The sequence below is a fragment of the Charadrius vociferus genome, unplaced genomic scaffold (assembly GCF_000708025.1).
Source record: "Charadrius vociferus isolate BGI_N301 unplaced genomic scaffold, ASM70802v2 scaffold666, whole genome shotgun sequence".
Classification (NCBI taxonomy): domain Eukaryota; kingdom Metazoa; phylum Chordata; class Aves; order Charadriiformes; family Charadriidae; genus Charadrius; species Charadrius vociferus.
Window position 1 is genome coordinate 596 of NW_009648784.1, and position 24,665 is coordinate 25,260.

The following is a 24,665-nucleotide window of genomic DNA, read 5'->3' on the forward strand; positions in this document are numbered from 1 at the left end:
TATTTTTTTTGTTTTCCCCCCGTTCATGTTTTGTTTTTTTTTTTTTTTTTTTTTTGTGTAGAAGCAAGGAACCAACTAAAGGCTTAACAAGCTAATGGCCTAATGGCCTCTGGAGAAAACAACCTTTTTGTAGTCAGCCAGCCTGCATGAAAGATCAAGATCTAGCAAGCTAAACAAAGTGTAGTAGATGAAGCTTCATCCTATTTCCCATATGTAAAGTGATATATAACTCTTGCTGTCCTTTGTTGCTGGGAGTCCATCTCTGTCAGCATGGATTCCTCAAAACACTAAAGTGTTTAAAAATTATTTTAGATTTCTAGCTCTTGAAAGGCAGACTATCTTTTATTTCCTTCACTGTGTAAGATAAATCTTAAGGCTGGTCTCTCCCTTAGTCTGAGATACTTCATTGGAGTGTGAGAGCCAAACGGCTTCTGAAGCTGCGTTTGCAGAGCAGAGTGAGGAGGCCGTTCCCTGTCTGGAATGTCTGTTCCCATGGTGTCTGCTCGCAGCTTAACGCATTTGTATTTGGATCTAGAAAAGTGTGGTGTGGGTCAACTGGAAAAGCAAATTTGTAACTCCTAGTTCAGTCTTTGCTCGTGTCTACTTTGTTTTGTTTCTTCACAGTGATGAGTACTATTTTCTTGTCATCTTAGGACTTTTTGATAGAACAAGAATGAGAGGATATTCTTGTCTTGACCACTCATCAAGTTGTTGCTAAATTGGTGACTAAACACTTAGATGAGTAATGCTGCTTCTTCTGGTGTGGGCGTGTACATTGTAATTATATGGGCGCACCAGTGTAACCTGTCATTTTTTTTGTCTCCGCCTATCTCCCTCTTCTCTCTTCTTTCAGAGTACTTGAATCCTGAAAACGGAGGGCAGCAGATGTTCTCTATAAGTGATGCTTTTATTAAAGGTAAGGAGAAACTTTAAATGTTGCTGTTGTGCGGTTTTAATGTAATGATGAAAGCTCCTTAGTACTCCTTTAATAGGGCACTGAGCCTTTAGAAATATTTACTTGACAGTAAATCTCAACTTATTTGTGGCAAAACTGATATATAAACTATACTTTTTTTTTAATGCACTTTCAAGCTTAATTTTGTTTAACTTCTCAGATTTCTTCATTCAAAAGGGCTCAAAGAAAAGCTTTTCCCTTTTTTTTTTAAATAAGTGTAAGGCAAGTCTATTCACAACTACCCCACCTACAAACTTATGTAACAGACACCGATTTTAACTTTCTATGCAAACAAATGAAGATGTGATATGATTAATTGCACTGCTTCTACAGAATAGCTTAAAGCTTCATCTTGTAAATCTTTCTGGGTTTCCTGTCGTTGCCACTACTGCTTCTGAAATGACAGGCCACTGGATGCAGTTGTGAGTTTTAAAACTCTTCCAATATTGTAGCCGGGTGCATTTGTTAGCTTTTTTTCTACCAGTTAATGCTATTGATTTTGGTGAGCTCTTAAGAGGAGCAAATAAGGGGGAAAACCCAGCATCTGTGCAGTCAGGAAAAGAAACTCTTCGATTAAACCGATGCTTAGTTTTTAACTGAGCTCTTGCAGGAGAAGAGAAAGGGGAAAAACCAATGTAACTTGTCTTAATTATCTACATGGCTAATTTTGGGTATGGAGCATCTGGAGGAAGTTAGTTGTTGTTTCTAAAGTCTTTTTTTTTTTTTTTTTTTCAATAGTCCTGCTCAGATTATTCTTGTATAAGGATTTTGCAGTTATATCATGCACTCTGAGGAGTTTTAAGCTTGAACTCTGAAGGTTTACATAGTTGCTGATGAAAATTTATACAGTACTAGCATAAATGCTATATAATAGTCAGCCGTTATGGGAATGGGGAAGTTTATAACTTCCCTCTATAATGTCATAACACCTGTGTGGGAAATAACCTACTAACTCTTTCAAAGCATAGAAAACAGTGCTGAAATAACCTGTAATCTTGGTACTGCAAAACAGAGAACAGTTCTAAGGAATTACTACACAATATAGTGATTGAAAGTGACAGGCCCCCTCCAAGAGAGGACTGTCTTATCCTGTTGAAACATGCTTTCTGTTTCCAAAACAGAAATGGCTATAGTTTATGCTGACATTTAGGACTTAAAAAAAAAAAAAAAGTATTTGGTGGATACAGCCTTCGTTGGCATCCTGTTTATCGTAGCAGAGAGATACCGGTGTGTAGGATGGTTAGGTGGATGGAGGTGAGAAGATGTGCTGAGATCTTTTGAAAAGCATGTGCCACTTTCTTGACAGAAGATTCTTTAGCATTCTGTAGTATTAAATATTCTGTGATATAGGCTAGATGAGCCAGCCTGCTGACAGCTCCCTCTGCACCTGAGCAGCAAAGAGGTGGTGTGTTAGATCAGGGCTGCAAGTCACATAAAAGTTCAAAAGTCTGACATATGAATTGGTAGAATAGTTTTTATTTAAAATATGTTTGGGAGATGCACTAAACAAGGTCTTTACCAAGACATTTTTGATACTTGTGCTACAGCCTGAATGAAATAACTAGATCTTCTAATGCCACTTATATGTAGATATCTTCAAAGCAGCGGCTTTTTGTGGATCAAATTAGCGGATCAAGTTATGAACGTACATGATATTTGGATTTTGCTGCTTATTTACAGGCAAAACTGGGATATAAGATTTTTTTTTCCCCATGTCTTAAAAAACTTGGTAACAATTCAATTCTAGAAGAGAAACCCGTCTGCTCTGTACGGGCAGTACAAGAAGTTTAGTAGCTCACTTTTCCTTTGTATGCTCAATACTGTTTGCTGCTTCATGGTACCATGATGTCTAGTTCAAACTCAGTATTTCACGATGCTTAGGCTTATGTCTCAGTAAATTCTTTCCTTTTCAAACTAACCTTTCAGAAAGACAGAGGCAGCTGTGACCTTATATTAACAAGGTTTGTTTGTCTCTTGCAGAGTCATTGTTCAACAGGAGGGTGGAGGAGAAGTCCAAAGAACTCTTTTTCACGCCCCTAGGCTGGCACCACAGCAATCTGGATCTGTTGAGAGAAGAGAATGGGGAGAAACAAGCCATGGAAAGGCTGCTGTAAGAAACTTGTAGAAAAAGGAATCTGCATATCTTGAGTAACAATTCCTGAAGCCTTTCTACTCCACCAACTTCCACTGGGACTTGATCTACAGTGGACAATACAAGGAACTAATTTGTATTAAGAAAACAGCATTTTTACAGTATAGTTTGATTGTTTGTTTCCCTGTGATTTTTATATATTGAAGTACAGGACTGGAGTTCACTGTAGAATGTTCTAGGCAGCTGTTCCTTCAGAGGACTTCCTGCACTGTAAACGTTAAGAAATTTACTTCTGAAATGTGACTTCAACTTGTCACTGCTTTGTATTTTTCTCACAAGAAATCTACTTGTTTTGCCTTTTTTTACAGGTCTGCTAATCACAACCACATGATGGCACTGCTTCAGCAGCTTCTGTACAATGAGTCCCTGTCACTCTCCTGGAGGGATATCATTGTACCTGTGGTCTGCCAGGTAGTTCAAACTGTACGGCCTGATGTCAAGAACAGAGATGATGACATGGATATCCGCCAGTTTGTCCACATCAAAAAAGTAAGTTTCAGACAGAAAAAAACAAAAGGATGCAACTTGCTGGCAGCACCCCTTATTTGAAGAGAAGAGTCCCATTCCCACTGGCCCCAGCATGTTCTGTAGCTGGCCAACATGGCCTTTGGATAAGGTAAGGTTCTAGAAACAGTTGCACAGAAGGAACTTTGCATCCTGGGAAAGGTGCTTTAATGCCCTGGAGCTGACCTCTTCTTTCAGGCTTTAGGCTGCAGAAGGTCGCAAAGGGCTTCTGTAATCACTTGCTTCCTTTTTTTGTTTCTGCTGGTTTTGTGCTTGGATTGGAGATGCACTGAATGCTGGATAAGTAGCTTGCAGGACTCTGTAGCAATCTGTTGGCCTATAACTATCCATTATGGAGGATTGAACTCCTCCCATGCCAGGTACAATGACTTTCTTCAAGAGGAAAACTTAATTGTTATGGCATGGTGCATCCAGTTCTGCCAGATGGCCCAGTGCTGACATTGTCAAACTGTAAGGCTGGAGTTGTGGCATGTGGAGTTTTTTCTGAGAGGCTGATGTGAAACTAATATCCAAGGAGCTAGTGTGACCGAGGTTCAAAGGCTCGGGTTTATTTTTCTTTGGCAAAATTCACCTCAGGAGGCCTCTTTTGTTTGATAGCCACGTAATATAGGAGGAGACCCTTATGGTTGCGGTGGTAGTTCTGTGGCATTTCTGCAGGCAGCATCAGTTGTTGCTGCCTCTCCTGAAACTCCAGTTCAAAGAGCAGATGTTCAGAGGTGAAAGCTCTTTGTAGCTGTCTGCTGTTTTCACATGCTGATAACAGAAACATCCTCTGAAATATGTTATTCAGAAACCTGTTTCATGTTGTTTATTACTCCTGCGATTGGTTGTGACAGGAGGCACACCAGTCAAGTATTTGATGTGTTCAAATAGTAGGTAGAGGTTAGTTTGGTTTTCTCACTTTTTTGGTATACGCTCCCCATGGCCTATAGAAGTTATGTTCCCTTATTATCTTTCAGAGTGTATCCAGTTTAACAAATGCATCTATTAGGAGGAGTCTAGGAATCCTGGAACTTAGTATGTATTTTCATGTTGTCCTTGGTTTGCCAGACTTCAAAGGAAAAGAGTTGTGTGTCCAGCATGATGGTATCTGATAATTGAGGGTGTAGCTGAAGCTTGCAAATCAGCTACAATAGGTATTCTACATATTAGGGTTACTGCATTAGAAGTTATGGGAGTGTATGACAGTTATAAAAATGTTCTTTGTTTTAGATCCCCGGTGGAAAGAAATTTGACTCCATGGTGGTGAATGGATTTGTTTGCACTAAGAATGTTGCGCACAAAAAGGTAATGCAGGCTTTGTTAATCGAGTGCTGGCTGTAGTGCATGCTGGGGAAACAAGTGTGCTGTGACTTCCTTTTTGTGTCATGAAGCTTCTGTCACCACTCAGGAGGTTTGCAAGCTCGCTCTGGTTTGAGACCCTAAACAAGAATGGCTTTTAAAGCATTTATTTTCCAAGCTGTTTTCTTTTAGCCCAGAGATTCTAGGGGGGGAAGCTTTACTCATGCATGCATAGGAAAATCATCTTTTCCATCCCTACCACCCTAGAAGGCATCTAATAATTTCCCCAAATTTTAGCCAGAAAAAAGCATTTGTGGTTCTGACTTCTGACTATATAGTAAAGTGAGCCTTTAAAGCAGCAGATAGATAGAATTGATCTGGATGGAGGCTCCAAAGTATATTAAGACTTTGGGGTTCTTGGGGGTGTCTGTAGAAACCTCTAGCATGGCACTTACTGGACAGTAGCTGTGAAATTCCAAGAACTAGGTGTAACATAAGGAGGAAGAATGTGTAGTTGGGTGTGTGTGGAGGGCCATAGCTGAGATGCTCTTTGCAGGGGGGAAAAGTAAAAATCAGTCATGGGAAGTCTGTATTCTTTTCTTGTGTACTTTTTCCCTTCCAACTGTTTGTATCTTTAACTACTTTTATGTCTTTCTTAGATGAACTCTTGCTTAAAAAATCCCAAAATTCTTCTGCTGAAGTGCTCAATTGAGTACCTCTATCGAGAAGAAACAAAGTTTACCTGCATAGACCCTATAGTACTTCAGGTGAGAGCATGCTTTTGTTCTTGGTTAAAATTGCTTGAGGTCTAGGGATGAAAGCTGCTGCAGTAAATACAGTACAAACTTGTAGTCTTGTGCTGAGGGTTTTTGTCATCAAGTTACCTGTACTGAGAGTGATCTTATGATCCTCACAATTAAATGCAGCATTTTGGAAAACGCATTTGTTTTTAACGATACACCATATAAGGAACATACAGTTCAGGAGGTCAGAGGTAGATATGGCTTAGGTGCACAAAGAAGTATTAGTAAAGTTAATGTAGGTGAGGATTAGGTTGCACCAATGTTATTTCTTGTCAGCCTTGGAAAAAATGGGACAACAACCAACCTAATGACGTGCTGAACTACAAAATATCACTTTGGAACAGGTGCCCTGGCCCTGTGAGCAGGGAGGTGCCTTAAGAAGAAAACACCAAAATGGACAGACTTTTTCTTTAACACACTACATTCCTGCCTGAGAATCAGTCTTCTGGTGTTTGCCCGGGTACTCATAACAAGGGTATTTGATGCCCTACTAAGCTTGGGCCATAATGTTTGTTTCTGTATTTGACTATTTCCTTATCATGTGCATTTAAGACCACTTCTGTCGATGATTAATAGACAAGATTACAGGTATGAAAGCTTTAGTAATAAAACTTGTGTGCCTAATAAGTTGGTTTTCTAGTAAAAGCTTAAACTGAGACCTGTCCTTTGTTTGAATGGGCTGGAAGTATCTACTATACTTTCTAAATACTGGTCTCTGATTATTTCGGTGTCTGGTTCAGAACATGATCGTAACTATTTGTGTATCTGCATTAAAGTCCGATAGGACAGAAAATGCTACAGAAATACTAGTTAAATTCAGAAGGTTAGCTTCTGGCAAAAGCTTTATCTTTGCTATGCTAGCATTTGTGTTCTGAGGAGCTGGCAAACTGCTGGTTTTTTCTCTTGCACAGAACTTTAAAAACCTCACTCTTGTGAGTTGCAGTAACACAATTGAGGAATACCTGGCTTGGGAAGCTGTATCCTCCCTCTAGGAGTGTAGGCCTTTAGTTCTGATAGACTTGCAGCCCTGCTTTCTGTTTCCATGCATGGTAATAAAAGTGTCGGGGGGAGGAAGGGTAGTGAGATGAAGTCAGAAGGTGGTCATGGTTAGAAGAGCTATTTTGCAGTGCACAGCACTTGAAGTCCCACTCCAGAAGCACTCCCCAAGTACAGATTTAGGGACTGAGGCTCTGTGTATAGACTTCTAAAGGCATAGAGCACTGGTATAATTTTTGTGAATGGAAGTGTCTGAGTGCCAGCACTCAACATTAGCATGTCTCTGAAGGTGGAGAACATAATATCGCAAACAGCTTTGCGTTAGGTTGCTCTAATTCTATTTGAATATAAAGCCTTTTTCCATGTAAAGATGTAAGGTGCACATTTTTATTTTTATATATATATGTATATATGTATGTTTGGATTTTGCTGCAAGTCTCTTGAGACTGTCACTGGACTATAGCCTTGTGCAATTAGTGCATATAACAGATTACTCATAAACCGGGTGTTGTGCTGTGGGGTGGGGAAATGTACACATCAAGCAACTGGTGATGCTTTCTGGATTGCTGGTTTCCCTGTTTTGTAGGAAAGGTTGGTATATAAATGAGAGAGAAGTAATATTAAGCATTTAAGTGGATTTTACTTCCGATGGGTTTGCAGTAGTTAACTGCCATGCTTTGTTTGTGTCTGCAGGAAAGGGAGTTCCTGAAGAACTATGTACAGCGGATCGTTGATGTCAGGCCTAATTTGGTTCTTGTTGAGAAGACTGTGTCCCGAATTGCTCAGGACATGCTCTTAGAGCATGGTATCACTCTGGTCATCAATGTGAAGCCGGTGAGCATTTACTGTCAGAGTCAGACTGGGCCTTGTGGTGGATCTCTGTAACTTCTCATTATAGCAAGCTCCCTGGAGAAAGCAGAGTTGTCTTATTTTCTCCTTTAACCAAACCCGGGCTCTTTGGTGGTATTTCCCTTCCAAGAAGGCAAGACAGCCAAACCTAGAGAGTAACTTTTCCTCAGCTCTTCACAGCTATTCTGCTGTGTCCTTGCTTGGTAGGTGCTTCTACCCTGGCTTTGTTCTAGTTAACTGATGCCTATTTGTAGCAAATCCTGCGTGGGTCCTCAGTGATTCTCTGAGAGCCTCTCTGTCCCTGTGAGGCATGGTACAGACAGCCAAACAGAGAGGGGCTGTGGGAGTTGGCTGAGCTCCTGATAGCTAGCACTATGCTGACTACACTGCACCTCCTGGAACTCTTTTCACTTCAACAGATCCAGATATCTACAAGGAAGGGCACAATCCTACCTCTCGCCAGAAATATTTACCCAACTGCTTTTCTAAGATTCTTGTTTATTGTGGTTGCGTGTTTGTGTGACTGGGTTTAACCCAGAGTTTGCGTCTCAGTGAGAGGTTTTCTGGATCACACTGGCTTTTTTTTTTTTTTTTCCTTCTTTTTAAGAGCAAGCTAAGGCTGCTAGTGTCCTCTTTGCACTGTAGATACTTAGTGTTCTTTCCATTTTTACAGCAAGTGCTAGACCGGGTAAGTCGAATGACCCAGGGAGACTTAGTGATGTCAATGGATCAACTGTTGACCAAACCACGTTTGGGAACCTGTCATAAATTTTATATGCAAGTTTTTCAGCTACCCAATGGTGAGTAAAGCTTGATGTGTCTTAGCTTGTGTGTTTGAAAGGATAAATGCTTTGCTCCTCTCAACTAGATCTGAGCTGTTGGGTGCTTTGTGTGATCAAGTATTATCCTTCCTACTAATTTTTCTTTACTTCTGTTACATCTTGGAACTACAGACTGGCTGTGGGCACAAAAGCATGATCTTACTAAGACAAGACACAGTAGATTTTAATTAGATTGGCTTCTTCTTTCCAAACTGTTTTTTCTCTTCCCACCACCTGGAGTTTGCCTAGTCCAACTTCCTATTCAAAACAGGAAGGATTAATTTCAACTCAGGATCAGATTTCTCAGGGCTTCGTCCGCCAACTGCTGAAAATATCGCAGAACAGAGATTTCATAGCCTGTCTGGGCACCTGTTCAGTTGCTTATCCATCTTCACCGTAAAGAACTCTTCTACATAGAAATTGAGAATCATCGAACAGCCTGGATTGGAAGGGAGCTTGAAAGATCATCTGGTCCAACGTTAATGCATTCAATCAAAATTTGCCTTGTTGCAATTTGTGCATGCTGCCCCTTGTCCAATCACTGTGCACCTTTGAGAAATCAGGTTCCTTCTTTTCTGTAACCCCCTTTAGGCAGTGAAAGTCTGCAAAGAAAGAAAGAAGAAATCATAGAATGGTTTAGGTTGGAAGGAACCTTGAAGGTAATAGAGTTCCAGCCCCACTGCCATGGGCAGGGACACCTCCCACTAGACCAGATTGCCCAAGGCCACGTCCAGCCTGGCCTTGAACACCTCCAGGGATGGGGCCTCAACAACCTCTCTGGGCAACCTGTTCCAGTGCCTTACCACCCTCAAAGTGAAAACCTTCTTCCTAATGTTTAATTTAAACCTGCCCTCTTCCAGTTTAAAGCCCTTCCCCCTCGTCCTATAGCTACATGCCCTAGTAAAAAGTCCTTCCCCAGCTCTCCTGTAGGCCTCCTTTAAGTACTGGAAGGACGCAATAAGGTCTCCCTTATGTTGCTTAACAGGTTACCAGTGGTGCTGGCACACACAAATGCTATTGATGCTAATCTTTGTGGAGACGCAGTCTTTGCATCTCTTCCACTTCCCCATGCCCCCTTCAGCTGTTAAATTACACGCAAAATCTTGTAGACTTTTGACTTGTAAGTGTGAGCAAATGTGCCTGGGAGGATAGTGGTTCTTTTGCTTCGTTGCTGCAGTCTACAGTGATCTTGGAATACGCTGTTTAGGCCAACATGTTCCATGTGGCCTTCACTTGGCCATCACTTTTGATGACTTGTTTTACAAAACAGGAGAAATTCTATTGCAAATGCTTGTTTTTCTTGCAAAATTAAGTTATTTCAGTACAGTGATGTGAATTTCTGCAGCTGGATTGCGCTGTTACTTGCTCTTAATCTCTGTTTCAGTGTGTGAGATACCTAAAAGCAGGTTAACTGTAGTTGTCATCCTAACTCCTATGGCTTTTTTTTGTTTCTTCTAGATCAGACAAAAACCCTGATGTTCTTTGAAGGGTGTCCTCAGCACCTGGGTTGCACTATCAAGTTGTGTGGTGCTGCAGAGTATGAGCTGGCCCGTGTGAAGGAGATCTTGATCTTCATGGTCTGTGTGGCTTATCATTCCCAGCTGGAAATCTCTTTCCTTATGGATGAGTTTGCCATGCCCCCTACTCTGACCAAAAACACCTCCTTTCACTCCCTTATTGAGGAACCAGGGGATGAAAACGAACAACAGAACCTCTTCAATGGTGAGGATTTCAGCACAGCAGTCAGAGACATTGAACTATCCTCTGAAAAGCTGCCTGTAATCTCTGAGTCAGTGTGCTCTGATGAGGTCAGCTTGCTTGAACAAAGAGGTTTATTTGAGAGAGGTGACCCAGAGAACAGTCAACTGGAAAAGGTGTCCTCAAAACAGCAAGAGCATCACAAAGTGGAGTCACCATTTGCAGTGTTCAGCTCTGTACCTCCTGTAATACCTGAAACATCCCTGCTGCCGCTCCATGGCATGGACCAGCACTTGGTTGCTCTGGATAGCCAGACACTAGAACCTGTTCAACAGGCAAATGATCTGCAGGAGTCCAAGAGTCAGATGAGAGTCTTCAGAGACCCTCTGCAGGATGATACTGGTTTATATGTCATGGAAGAGGTAACTTCTTCTGAGGATCGTCTCAAGACTTACTCTGCAGCATTTAAGCAGGAGTTGAAAGATGTCATTCTCTGTGTTTCTCCTGTAATGATGTTCCGTGAACCATTTCTTTTGACTGAAAAAGGCATGAGGTGCCCTGCCCGGGAATACTTCCCTGAGCAAGTTTATTGGTCTCCTCTCCTCAATAAGGAATACAAGGAGTTAGAGAGCAGAAGGAAGAGACAATTATTGCGGGATCTCTCTGGACTACAAGGGATGAATGGGAGTATCCAAGCCAAGGCTATCCAAATCTTACCTTCTCATGAGTTGGTCAATACTAGAATAGCAGAACATCTAGGTGATAGCCAGAGCTTAGCCAGAATGCTGGCTGACTATCGGGCCAGAGGAGGAAGGATACTACAGAAAAGCACAGATCCCTTTTCCCAAAGTAAGGATGTGTCTAGTGTCCCTACTGGAAAAACTGGGTGCAGAATTGAAGAAGATGAGAAGGGCCTGGCTCAGAGTGAAACCTCATGGTCTCATAAGGTAAGATTCAAAGCTATGTTACTGAAAACCCAGATTACATCATTTTCCCCTGGTAATACAGAAGGTGTATATATTAAATGTTAAACCAGAGTTGGTTTCTTTGGGTTTCTTCTTTTTTTTTTTTTTTTTTTTTTGTGACTAAGCCAAACCTACATGTTAGATTGCAGTGCTCTGGACGCTTAAACGAGTTAATATAACCAGGGACTCTGTGGATATACAAAAGCAGAACAAGAGACTGACTGCAAAATTTCACTGAGAAGGGAAGAGGTTGTGAGACTACTTTCTGAGAAATGCACAAAGTCAGCCAAGAATCAGTGTGTTACATTGCCTGTTCAACTCATCTGTACATGACTGATTTCTGAAAATGAGTCTGTGAAGGGGGAGTAAACTTAGAGAATCATAGAATGGCTTAGGTTGGAAAGGATCTTGAAGATCATAGAGTTCCAACCCCCCTGCCATAGGCAGGGACACTTCACTAGACCAGGTTGCCCAGGGCCACGTCCAGCCTGGCCTTGAACACCTCCAGGGATGGGGCCTCAACAACCTCTCTGGGCAACCTGTTCCAGTGCATCACCACCCTTAAAGTGAAAAACTTCTTCCTAACGTTCAATCTAAACCTGCCCTCTTCCAGTTTAAAGCCCTTCCCCCTCATCCTATCACTACATGCCCTAGTAAAAAGTCCTTCTCCAGCTCTCCTGTAGGCCCCCTTTAGGTACTGGAAGGTGGCAATAAGATCTCCCCAGAGCCTTCTCTTCTCCAGGCTGAACAGCCCCAGCTCTCTCAGCCTCTCCTCATAGGAGAGGTGCTCCAGCCCTTGGATCACCCTCGTGGCCCTCCTCTGGACACGCTCCAGCAGGTCCATATCCTTCTTATGTTGGGGACTCCAGAGCTGGACGCAGTACTCCAGATGGGGTCTCATGAGAGTGGAGTAGAGGGGCAGAATCACCTCCCTTGACCTGCTGGCCACAGTTCTTATGATGCAGCCCAGGATACAGTTGGCCTTCTGGGCTGCGATTGCACATTGCTGACTCATGCTGAGTTTCTGGTCAATCAGCACACCCAGGTCCTTCTCCTCAGGGCTGCTCTCCAGCCATTTGCTGCTGAGCCTGTATGAGAAGACTAATAGAGAAGAAGACAAGGTGCTTAGGGACATGGTTTAGTGGTGGTTTTGGCAGTGCTAGGTTGATGGTTGGACTTGATGATCTTAAAGGTCCCTTCTAACCTGGACGATTCTGTGATTCTATGAAACTGAGCTTTCTTGCTGCTTGTATTGGGGATTTCTAAAAGAGTAGTATCTTCATCTTCAGAGGGCTTAATGTCATGGAAGTAGTAGTAGCCTATGATTACTTTAAAGTATTTGACTGTAAAAGATTAGGTGATCTGAAGAAACGTGAGAATCTTGTAATGGAGGGAGGGGAATCTTTGAAATTTCAAAGCAAGGCCGTATGCCCTTGTAATCAAAATATTTAAAGTTCTGGGAAACTGCCATGAAAGCAACTGACTTACATCAGAGGAAAAGGATCTTGGGACTTTCTTGAACTGGAAGCTGTTCAGGAAAAATATCTATGAACAAGAGTAGCAGAACTGATCTCTTGAAATAGTCAAACATTTTGTCCCTGAGCCAATCAGTTCATGAACAGAAGTCACTTAATAGGTGTTTAAATGTAAGTCTGTGTAGCTTCACAGGCCATAATCTTGCCAACTGTAAGACTAGCCCTTGCTCTGGATCAGACTGGTTGATGCTGTTTTAAATTTATTCAGTGACCTAAGAAAAGTATGTGGTAACTTCATAATTCTGTAGGGCGTGGAAGGGGAAACAGCTCCATTCCGACAGCAGCGTGGTAACTCTTCACAGAAGACAGAAAGTTCGAAGTCTTTCTATGGCCTGAATGAGTAATTGAGGTATAATATTGGCAGAGTTTTAACTCCAAGGTGTCCTAAACTGTACAGTACTTTGGAGACTCGGGGTGTTTGTCTCAGGGCTTTTGTTGTTTTGTTTCCCTTAGCTTCCTTTCCACAGAAACACAGGCGTGTGCATTAGTTTTGTTATGCATATTAGTTACGATGTTCTAAAAATGTCAGTTAGCAATTATACATGGTAAAAGTCTACCTGAAGCTCAGAGATAATGCAAGGTTAATCTCTACAAAAGGAGCGAGCAGAGACTCATCTGTAAATAAAACTGCTAGAATAGAATATTGTCATCAGGAGTTGTGTGTGGATGGAGGTGTCTGTAACCAGTAAATAAGTTGTTTTCTCTCCACCAGGTGGATTGCCTGAGTCCAGTAAACCATCAGAGGCTCTGTGTTCTCTTCAGTAGCTCTTCTGCTCAGTCCAGCAATGCTCCAAGTGCCTGTGTTAGCCCCTGGTATGAAAACTACTCCTCTACAGCTTGTATAGTTGATATCTGTTTTCCTAAATCAAGGTCAGTGCCCGCCTCATAGCAGTATTTGTTTGAGGAGTCCTTGGTAGGTTGTGCCCATCCTGTAACAGGAACTGTTGCCAAAAAAATTTTGTCTTGCCCTGGTCAGGTGGCTCCAGAGTGGCATCCCATAGCCTTTGTAATCCTCAAGGCATGAATGAGAAAGCCCAGCCTAAACCAAAATGCTTTAGTTGGTCCTTTCACTGCAGAGTAACGTATGTGTGGGGAGGGCACTGCATGCGGTCTTGTGGGGAAGAGTTATTGTATATAAACACAAAAAAACGCCCAAGCCCCAAAATAACCCTTGAAAGAATCTCAGAATACTTCTATATTGTATTATCTGAGAGTGGCATTCGAATATATTGCTGTCTTTCTCATATTATAGTCAGTGGTGTTAAGAAGTTTAACTGTATTTCCAGCGTAGGAGGCTGCAATTTGTTAACTGTGTGCAACTTATGCCACCCTTCCAGGTCTTGGTGTTTCATCAGGTGAAAATAGAGATGACTGTCTTATAGGAAAAGGTCTAGATTTTCTGTAAATGTTTAGGAATGAACCAAAGGAGGAGGTGATAAGCTCACTAAACAGCTGCAATAAGAGGTTGTAAATTACTGATGTTAGAGATGTCTGAATTGTGACACAAGCTGGTACTTACACATTTTAAGTGTCTTGGTCAGCTCGGGTTCTGAGAAAACAGAAGTTGCTATTAAATCTTCTAGAAGAATAAGGTTTTCATTGGGCTTTTTTTATCTTCTGGATGTACCCTTTTTGTAACTGTTTAAATGTTAGTGTTTGAGGCTTCAAGCTGTCTAGACTTCTGTGCCTAGATATTCTTGAACATGCTCATCAAAAGCGTGGTTGAATTGTATTCAACTTTCAAATGTTAAGTTTGAAGTTGTTCTAGTAGGACTCTGATCTTATTATTAGCAAACTTGACAGCAGGGGTCTAGGAAGGCTAGCCAAGAAGAAAATAAGCCTTTGAAGGTATACAGGGCTGAAAACAAGCCAGCAGTGTGGGTGCATATCTGTGCACCTAAAAGGCCATTGCACAGCTAACCGGCGCAGCAACCACTCTAAAGCTTTTCTTTCTCTGCTTTAGGATTGTGACTATGGAGTTCTATGGGAAAAATGACCTGACGCTAGGTATTTTTCTGGAGCGCTACTGTTTCAGGTGAGGAGGAACTTATTCTAAATCTCATTTTAAACAAACTTTTGATAGCTTTGTGAAGTTGACCTGCCGCCCACTTCATAGATTGTACTTCTGTGCACTTAGGAGAATAGCATGCAAGTCTGCAGAGCTGGTTGTATCCTAGTACAGGTTATCACTTAAATCTGTTGCTTCCTTTGCTTCATTATTATTTTGTAGTGAAACAGGAACTGGATTTAAGAATTCACTTACTCATGCTGACTTCTTACAAGCAAATACATCCACTGCTTTCCCACTTCAGCCCTGTCCCTCTTATTTGTTTTAATGAGGAAGTGGAATAGATTGAAAAACAAGACTTACAAGTTCATAAAGACAAATGTGTTCACTTAGCACTTTCTTGTAATGATTAGGGCTCCAAGGGTCCTAGTTAAGAGTCTGAGCATGTATTCCAAATGGCTGTTTTTCAAGACAAGTGATTGTCCTAATCACAGCTTTCTGAGGTTCCTATTTGAACTGTCATAAAAGCTCTGGAAAAAACCCTACTCCTTTAGTGTTACCTCAACATCTCAAAGTAAGGCTTTGTCATAGCTGCAAGGTGGCTAATATAAATGGTCCGGAACACTTTTAGCCCTGGCAAAGTACTGTGTCATTTATTTCAACTGACAGAGGTGCAAGTTTTTATGTTTCAGTAATAACCAGTACATCCAGAACTGCATACAGAGTCTCAGCAAGCTGTGAAGCTGGATGGGTAGCCTGTGGCTCCTCGAAAGACAAGATTACTCTTCTCTCCATTGGCCACTTGCAGTGGCAAAATGTTCTTAATGTTCAGCCTTCTGTGGAGGAACAAGGTTTTTTCCTTGTGCTGATCAATGGAGGAGATTAGTTGCCCGCTTTTAAGTTCTTGTTTTTCTCTGCTGACTAGCTAGTGTGTGCTGAAGTGAATGCTTCTTAATCTCCGTAGTTTCAGGAATTAAAATTCTCTTTTTTTTCTTTTTTCATATGAACAAGGAGGATCTCAGCTTTTTTAGGCTTTTTTTTGTTTTTGAAGAATTCCCTATTTCACTTTGGTACCTAAACAATTCAACTTCTGCTTTTCTGATGTCAGTCTCTCTTCCCTGACTTAAAAGAAACCCATCCAAAGAAAGGTCATGAGTTTTTCTGTTCAAAGAGGTTACATAGCAGTATTTTGCTTACTTCTTCCTTCAGGAGCTGGAACGTTACCATTTTGAGGGCTCTTTGGCACATCTTTGACCTCAGTATCCTTTGGTCTTGTACACTGCCAAAGTGGTCTTCTAATTTGGTGTCAAGCACTTCCAGGAGTTTGATCCATATTTTGTGGACTATATGGGATATGTTTGTAGAAAGTGATTCATTGTAAAAAGATTGTGATAGCAACCAGTATTCTGTCACTGCTTTTGGGACCTATATAGCCATTGCTGGCAAGGGAACTTCCCTACATGCTATTTTTGAATGAGTACAATTCACTTTGCAGAAACAACCTTCACTAAAGGCTTAGGAAACTTACAGTAAAGATAAATAGTACTGTGATATTAAAAGGTATATTAAATCTGTTGAATCATTTCTTCAGCTATGCCTAGCGTATGTTTGTTCATAAGCATTTCTGTTTCTCCCTGTAAGGCCTTCCTACCAGTGCCCCAGCATGTTCTGTGAAACACCAATGGTGCACCACATTCGTCGCTTTGTTCATGGGCAAGGCTGTGTGCAAATTGTGCTAAAGGAGCTGGATTCCCCAGTCCCTGGGTACCAGCACACCATTCTTACTTACTCCTGGTGTAGACTGTGCAAACAGGTAAGGATGTGAACTTAACAATCATTGCTATTCCTGTTGTGACTGGCCTTGTACAGAAAGACAGCATTTTTGAGAAAATGCTCATCCCTGGAGCTATGGCTAAACGAGCAGAAAACCTCTTAACGATACAGATGTTTCCATGTATCTACAAATCCCTCTTTTGGAGTTGGGGCTGTTGAAGGTGGAACATCTTGTGTGAGGTAGTCGTGTTGGAAAGTGTCAAACCTGGTTCTGAGAGGATAGGTTTAACTGAAGTTGATATATTGCTGGAAACTAATTTCTGACACATGGAAAAAATAGAGTTGCCCTCTTAGAGGTGAAGAATATGGTCCCTTCCCTGCAGTGAATCAATACGAGCATCAAAAGAACGTACGTATGGGAAGGGCAGACACTGAGACCTACTGGCTTAGTAATTGGCTAAAACCACTTGGTATTCTTTGATCTGCTGTGGACTGGACAGTCTGCATTGCATCAATGTGATGTCTAGACTTCCTTTAGTCATTAGAAAGTAAGTAAAATCTTCATTAGAGGAATGAGATACTGCTTTAAATAAAACACAAGATAGTAAGTTTGTGTGTTATCTGAAACTTGTTCTGTAATTTAGCTAAGAAAACATTGCCAACTGGATACTCATCGCTAGCTAAACATTGTAAACCTTAAGAGCCTTCAAAGTGATGAGAATAAAACTTAATTAAAAAAGATTTGTGCGGTGCCTGAAACACGAAACATCTCAATTACCCGTGTGGATGACTCAATTCACCTACTTACGCTGGCTTAAACATGGGTGTTGGATTTAAAGATACCTGGAGGAAGTTAATGTAATTGCTGAAGGCGAGCCCTGTGCTGCTGTGTATACACCTGTTCTATAACCTTTTATTTCTGTGTGCTCATGTAAACACTAATATGTTTGTGGCTATTAAATATGCATAAAGCGGTGACTGCTCTAAGCTTGCAAGCACTGCTGAAGTTGAAAGACACTGCAAAGCAATACCAATGTATTTGTAGCTGAAGAATCACCAGGGAAGAAGTATATGATGAAACCACTGCTGCTGACCGGGTTGCTGGAAATTCTCTACACAGAGAAGTAGCATCCCAGATAAAAGCTTCTGTGAAGGCTATGTTTACACTTCCCCAACCTAGCACCTGTGGTCATCATCATCAACTAGCAGTTTGTCAGATTTATTGTAACTGTGTGTTGGCCTCAGCTTTGCATAAATGCTGTCTTTGTTGCTGTTTAGCATGTTTCAGGGTCATGGGTGCTTTTGGTACTAGAAATACTAGATTGCTGCCTAGGTTAGGCTGTCCTTAATCTTGGTTGAAGGATGAAGTTAAGACACTTGGCTTTCAATTTTTCAGGTGACACCGGTTGTTCCCCTTTCCAATGATTCTTGGTCTATGTCTTTCGCAAAATACCTTGAGCTGAGATTCTATGGGCACCAGTACACTCGACGGGCCAATGCAGAGCCTTGTGGTCATTCCATTCACCATGACTATCACCAGTATTTTTCCTATAATCAGATGGTGGCATCTTTCAGGTGAGGTCCACTGCTAAAAAAATTCCTTCTCTCTCTAGTACTCTGTAAAGCATATCGCTCTGATAAGGATTCATCAGATCTGTCCTTCGCTTTCAGTACAGCATAACTGTGCTATAACCACAAGTGTAGGTTTATGTGTTGGCTTGCAGAGGGCATTGTGGGTGCCGTCATTGTCCTGGATGGGGTGGGCAGTGTCCCTAAGAATGGATGGCTCTTCCCTGTCTAATCTCAAAAAATTCCAGAGTTTTGTGTTTGCAACACGATCTGTGACTTTACTTTTGCCTAGGAGATAGTAAATAAACAAGATGTTCTTGCTAAAAGTAACTAAGCCCTGGATGTGTTGACGGTGCCTCTTTTCATATAAGGGCTACAAATGGCAATATGGTGTAGAATTAGTGCTATGTGGGTAGAACTGTTAATAGCTGTCGTATTGCTGTCTCAGCTACTCTCCAATCCGGCTGCTTGAAGTATGTGTCCCACTCCCCAAGATCTACATCAAACGGCAGGCTCCATCCAAGGTTACTATTTTACAAGATCTCAAGGATTTCTCTCAAAAGTAAGCTTTTTTTTTAATGCCTTCCTCACCTTATTTATATTTTGGATTTCTATTAGCAGAACACAAACCTATTTTTTCTAGTATAGCCAATACTTGCTAAATACTCATTATTTAATATAAAAGTAGTGGTTTTAAATGCATTTACATGTACATATATTTCTAAGGGAGGGTGGTATTGGAATATCCTTTATTGCCTTTACATGCTCTGTCTGTATTAGTCTCTCACCTTTTCAACTGGTGGCAATTCAGCTTAAACACAGCCAGTAGAAACTAAGATTCTTGTCTTGCTCTGTCCCTGAATGTTGCACTGATATTTGAATGATGTTTCTGAAAGCTGTTGCCAAGTAGCCGCTGAAAGGTTGACCATCAGCTGGTGTCTGAAATGTCACCTTTTCTTACAAAATACTTTAGCTGTGTTTAAGAAGGTATCTCTAATTCCTTCCCCTGGTACTAAAAATAAAACGGGGGAGGTGGTCCTAGAAGGCTTAATTGGAAAACTGCAGGTAACACTTTGTACCTTTACCATAACATTCCTTCTTGGAATATCTGACCGGGTTTAAATCCTGCCTTCAGCCTAGAAAAACTGTAAAGGTGGTGCTCAAATCTGTTGTCCAAACAGAACTGCTTTCATTATATTATATTGGTCATGTGGCAACTAAACTCTCTGGTGTGTGAAAGACATTGCTGTTGTTAGCTATTGAATATGATAACACCAGACAATCTGGTACCTTCCTGCGGTGTAGGGTGAACTACTGTAAGCCTATACACCTTCTAAATGTAGGAACAAAAAAGTGGGAGACAGGCATGATGGAAACTGTGTTCAATCCAGCCTGACTGCTGTTCTGCCTGGTGGCAGCATTCCTGTATGGCTGATGTCTCTGTGACCACCTGACTTCAGAACCTGTGGAGCTTTGTTTAGAGCTGAAATAGTTAATCGCTCTGACTCTGAGCCTTTCTGGTGGAGATGTAGCTTGCAGTCCAGATGACACAGCAGTTTCCCTCTTCTAGTAATACATTGGTGACTTTTGTATTGTCTCTGACAACTTCCACTGCTAAGAATAAGTTATGAAGAAGAAGGTCAGTGTGTGTAACTTCTAGGTTTCTGCTATACTGATGATTTTTTTCCAACTTTTCCTGTAAATTCAGTGGGACACCTACTGTGCAGAAGACTGTCATATATTGTCTTTTGTATTCTTAAATGCTAACCTTTAATGCATTCAGACTTCTATTAAAGACTGTTGAAGTTGTTCCAAGTAGTCACATCTTAACTCTTTCCATCCCTGTCGACAGGGTGTCACAAGTGTATCTTGCTGTTGATGATCGCCTTGCTTCTTTGAAAACAGATACTTTCAGCAAAACGAGAGAAGAGAAGATGGAGGACCTGTTTGCCCAAAAGGAGGTAATGGACTATTTCTGCATCTGCAGACCATAGGCTGCAAAGTGTGTGGAGAAGCCACTCAGATCTAGTGTCATCTCTGCTCCCAGAACACTGACAGTTTTTATTTTGGCAGATGGAAGAGGGGGAGTTTCGAAACTGGACTGAGAAAATCCAAGCAAGGCTGCTTTCATCATCATTAGACACACCTCAACAGCTGCAATCTGTTTTTGAGTCTCTGATAGCTAAAAAGCAAGGACTTTGTGAGATGCTGCAAGCCTGGAATAATAGGTAAGAGGACACAAGTTGGAATCATGAGCAACACTGATACTGTGTTGGTTATAGAAGGGGAGAGGTTCTTTTGTTGTTTCTTTCCCTATAGTGCAGTTGCTATATACAGTGTGTTATGACAGGTTGTGTTGGATGTCCTCTACTGGTTAAGACCACAGAGCTGGTTGATTGGAACAGAAAATCATTTGGGGCTAGGTAATAACCATCTAGGTATAGTGCTCAGGGACATGGTTTAGAAGTGGGCCCAGTAGAGGTAGATAACAGTTGGACATGATGATCTTAAACATCTTTTCCAGCCATAACAATTCTATGATTCTATGAATAAAAGTATTGTGTTGTAGAGCACAACTTGCGTCTGAGAGGAGAAAGTGTCATTTGAATGAAGGTGAAAGAGGGGAGCATGGGAAAGCAATTAATTTGGGAAATTATCTCTGAGGGGAAGAAAATGTTCTGGTTTTGGCCATTTGAAACCTAGATTTGGTGCATGTTAGCAACCATCTGAGTTTGCAGTAAAGACTTGAAGGTATGCTTGGCTTGATTCTGTTATAGAGAAACTTCATAACTTGTGCCTGTAACCTATCTTTTGATTAATTTTTTTTTTTTTTTTTTAAGATTGCAGGATCTCTTCCAACAAGAGAAGGGGAGAAAACGCCCATCAGTACCCCCCAGCCCTGGGAGACTGAGGCAAGGTGAAGAAAGCAAGGTACAAGTAGCAGGCTAGAAGCTAGTTTGTGGTTGTGGGGTTTTTTTTGGGGGGGAGTGGGGGGGACAATGCAATAGTCTTAAGCCTGGCTTCAGTTCACTCACTAAACTGGTTTCACTGCAACATATAGTTCTCAGATGTAAAAGCTTGAATTCCGTGCTAGTATTTGTATCTTTTCCTAAAGAAGTGAACCAAAAGCCATATTATACAGAAGAAGACCAAGTATGAATAGGATTTGATGATTTTCTGTGGTTTGTGTAGCTTTAATCTGAATACTTACAGTGGAGAGCTGCGCTCATTGTCAGGTTTATGCCTAGATAGGACGGAGGTCACCTTACTAGACCCTAGATTGCCCATCAGGTTTATACCTTGTGAAAATGAAAAGGCAAAATTATCAAAAGGAGCAGAGCAAAGAACCCAGGAAGGACTGATCATGAATCTGTGGGTTTATCTCTGTTCTTTGACATGTCCTGTGGGAACTGGCTGAGGGGATATATAAGTGATTTTGGACTGCATGCTGAACAGCCACTCTTCAGGGAGCTGGTACTCTGAGAAATGTCCTGAGTGCAAGGCAGTACAATATAAGCATCATACGGAAAGGTTGAACTGCCCATAGTTCTAACATTTTCAAGGTGCACTAAGAAACCCTGTGAGGCCCTGGACTAGCTCTGCTGCATGCATACGTGTTCTTTCTGTCCTTATCTGTTAAAACACACTTAACCTTGATCTATAGCAAGTAGGTTTATCTAGAGGAAGAGTGTAGCCTTTAAAGCAGGGTACAGAGATGACAGCAGTCATAAGCATCTTGTGAAGCTGGGTTGCTGTTGCCTTGTCTTTTTCATGTGGTGGCAGATACAGTGACAGTGCAGTGGGTGGGAGTGCTCTGTTGTGGTATGTCTGCTTTTGCAAGTGTTCCACAAAAGAAGGGATACAGCTATAAAGAGCTTGGCATCAACACTGGAATTTTGTTATTCTGCCTAGATCAGTAGCATAGATGCTTCCCCACGCAATGCTTCTCCAGCACTCCAAAATGGAGAGAAAGGTATGTTGTCTGTTTGTTTATTTTTCTTAAGCTACCAAAAGAAGCTTGCTGTAACCCTTTCCCTGACATAACATGGGGGCTTTGTCAAATTTGATAATTTAGAGAAACAGTGAATACCCATTGTGTGAGAAGGGAATAAGACAATTTCTAGCTTACTATTATAAAAAGCAAGGCCTGCTTCTAATATGAAGCTGAATTACTAATGATATTAAATTGCCCAGCAAGGGTTTTCCTTTAAACTTGAGTGTAAAACCTTTTAGAGACTTTCTAAATAACTCAGTAACTATACAGAATTTGGGAAATGCCTCTTGCCTCTTCTGTGAAGTGGTTATGGGTTCTGAGACCTCTTATCTGTGAGGTATACCGAGAGTTTGTGGGAACTGAAGGTAGTGGGTATAAGTGTATGCATCTTCTGGAGGTTATATGCTACGCTGGTCAGCTTTCCTATTCCTTTGCTCTGGGTGGCCTTACCTGCTTTCGAAGTAGAAACTTTTTGAACATAGACAGTGGTGATAACTTGGTGTGGGAGCAAGCAATATCACTTCTGACAGCTGTGTAAAACGCTTTCTTCTGTCCTTGTACACTCAGAGGATCGTTTCCTGACTACTTTATCAAGTCAGAGCTCAACAGGCTCCACCCATCTTCAGCTGCCCACACCTCCAGAGGTTGTATCAGAGCATGTGACTGGTGCCAACACGCTGTCTGAACAAGACACAACAAGCAGCTCCGAAGGTATAGTTCAGTTGTGCTCTTGTAGTCTTTCTGTACAAGATCCATTTAACAAACAGCAAATCTGGTAATATGGTGGTCTGCAACCACCCTTCTGAATTTGCAGCTTTGATATTGTGATGCAGACTTAACTTCCCTCTGTTCCAGATGTGTTTGATGGACACTCACTGGGATCTACAGACAGCCAAGTGAAGGAGAAGTCTACTATGAAAGCTATTTTGGCTAACTTCTTGCCTGGAAACAGCTATAACCCCATTCCTTTTCCATTGTAAGTGCTGCATAATATATATGTTGTACAAAACTAGCAGCCTTGTCAAATTAAAAACAGAGCTGTGCATGCTTCCTTGGCTAGGTATATAATTTAAGTCATCACTCGGGTTTGCCTCTGAATAAGCTATAGAACTTCCTCAAGGCAAGAAGTTTTCTGTGTCCCTTCTAGGTATTTGTAGGTTACCCACTTTTCTTATTAATATCCTTGTGCATATACGTTATCAGTTTCTCCTCATAGCAGGCATCCCTCCTCAAAACTTGTGGGAGGGGAAGGGGCGGGGGAGAAAGGTGCCTTCTAACTTCATTGATGCAGGGAGGGAGCAGAAATGTCCTTCCTTAGCGAAGACTTACTAAAGCTACATGCCTGCTTCTTGTTCTTGCTTTTAGACCTCTTCCAAGGGTTGGACTCAAATTGGCATTATCTGGGTGTAGGTCAGGTTCAATCGCTACTGCATGTGCCCTCAAGTCGTCTTCTCACGTGAAAATGGGCAGGCTGGAAAGTCTTTCAGCTACTTGGTCTGCGTGCTTTGTAGTGTTTCTCGTTTGACATGAGCCTAACGTTTGGCAGCCTGAGTTTAACTTCTGAATGCTACCCCCGGGGTAGTAGTGGAGGCCATGGGCTAATGAGGTAAAAGACTGGACCCTACAGATAAGTAAAATAAAATCTTACAGAAACCTAGGAGGCTGTGGGGAATTTTCTGTGCTAAACTGCTTGTTCAGAAAAGAGTCCAGGTTTGTCCCCTAACTTCACTCTGCAAGCTATGCTGCAGGACAGTCAAAACAAACCCCAGGCAGGTTTTGGTGCCATTAGAAACAGTGGCTGCTAAACAGAAATAGACTCTTACTCTAACTTGGAGCTGGTCTTCTGATACAAGCAGCTTGCTTGAAGTGCTGATTGCCCTAACATGTTACCATTTAGATCTAACCACATAGCTATGAATGTGTCTGTTGTGAGAAGCTGATCTGGGGAGCTTTGGTTCCATGCTGAGATTTGCATCTTGTGCCTGGGAGTGCAGTGATGAGAACTGGGTTTTGACCAGAACTTAGCCTTTTCTTTCCACAAAATTTTATGATCTACTAACAGTCTTTCCTATGTCGTTTTCATTTAGTGACCCGGATAAACACTACCTAATGTATGAGCATGAACGTGTACCTATTGCAGTCTGTGAGAAAGAACCAAGCTCCATCATAGCTTTTGCTCTCAGGTACTGGTGACATTTTGCTGTTCACCTGACACATGTTGTACTTCCTCAGCTTTTCTGTGCAAGGAATATTTAAATCCTAATGGTAGGGAACAAGCATGACAGAATTTCTTCACCAGGTCCTGTTGAGAGTTTCTGCCAGAGCTACAGTTCTCTCCTTTTACTACTGAGATATGGAAAGTAGGTTTTCCAACTTGCAACTGGATTTAGGGTTTCTCTTGCTGAACTGTAGTACACAAAAAGTAATTGGTTTTGTAGTGTTCCCTGTAATGTGGTATTGTTAGAGAAAGAGCGCAACTAAATTTTGCTAAACTCTCCAGCCTGGAGGAAGTGCAGCTGAGCTAGGGAACAACAGTTAGGTATTCATACTTCAGTCTGTCACTTGCCTACCTTTGGTCGGAGCAGCTCTTGGTACTACTCAGCTCTCCAAACCAGCTGCTTCCATAAATCTTGGGGTTTGCGTGTCACAAGGCAGCAGGCTTTTAAAGAAGAGCATTCTTAAATTGTGGGAGATGGAGAAACAAGGCGGGGGGGGGGGGGGGGGGGTTTTTTTCCCGCAGT

General features: G+C 41.7%; 1 protein-coding gene across 1 annotated transcript in view; it reads left to right on the forward strand.

The window, feature by feature from the left end:
* Positions 1–853: 853 nt before the first annotated feature.
* LOC104288032 (1-phosphatidylinositol 3-phosphate 5-kinase-like) overlaps positions 854–24,665 on the forward strand; it is a gene marked incomplete at its 5' end in the record, with an annotated part of 33,498 nt that continues 9,686 nt past the window's right edge. The window contains 20 exons of the mRNA XM_009886768.1: positions 854–916; positions 2,936–3,065; positions 3,416–3,596; positions 4,845–4,919; positions 5,573–5,680; positions 7,406–7,546; positions 8,235–8,361; positions 9,841–11,027; positions 13,293–13,393; positions 14,544–14,615; positions 16,230–16,401; positions 17,758–17,936; positions 18,379–18,492; positions 19,783–19,891; positions 20,004–20,158; positions 20,771–20,861; positions 21,843–21,903; positions 22,492–22,635; positions 22,780–22,900; positions 24,012–24,107. Of these exons, the coding sequence (XP_009885070.1) occupies positions 854–916; positions 2,936–3,065; positions 3,416–3,596; positions 4,845–4,919; positions 5,573–5,680; positions 7,406–7,546; positions 8,235–8,361; positions 9,841–11,027; positions 13,293–13,393; positions 14,544–14,615; positions 16,230–16,401; positions 17,758–17,936; positions 18,379–18,492; positions 19,783–19,891; positions 20,004–20,158; positions 20,771–20,861; positions 21,843–21,903; positions 22,492–22,635; positions 22,780–22,900; positions 24,012–24,107 (3,427 nt within the window). The remainder of the gene's footprint in view (positions 917–2,935; positions 3,066–3,415; positions 3,597–4,844; positions 4,920–5,572; positions 5,681–7,405; positions 7,547–8,234; positions 8,362–9,840; positions 11,028–13,292; positions 13,394–14,543; positions 14,616–16,229; positions 16,402–17,757; positions 17,937–18,378; positions 18,493–19,782; positions 19,892–20,003; positions 20,159–20,770; positions 20,862–21,842; positions 21,904–22,491; positions 22,636–22,779; positions 22,901–24,011; positions 24,108–24,665) is intronic.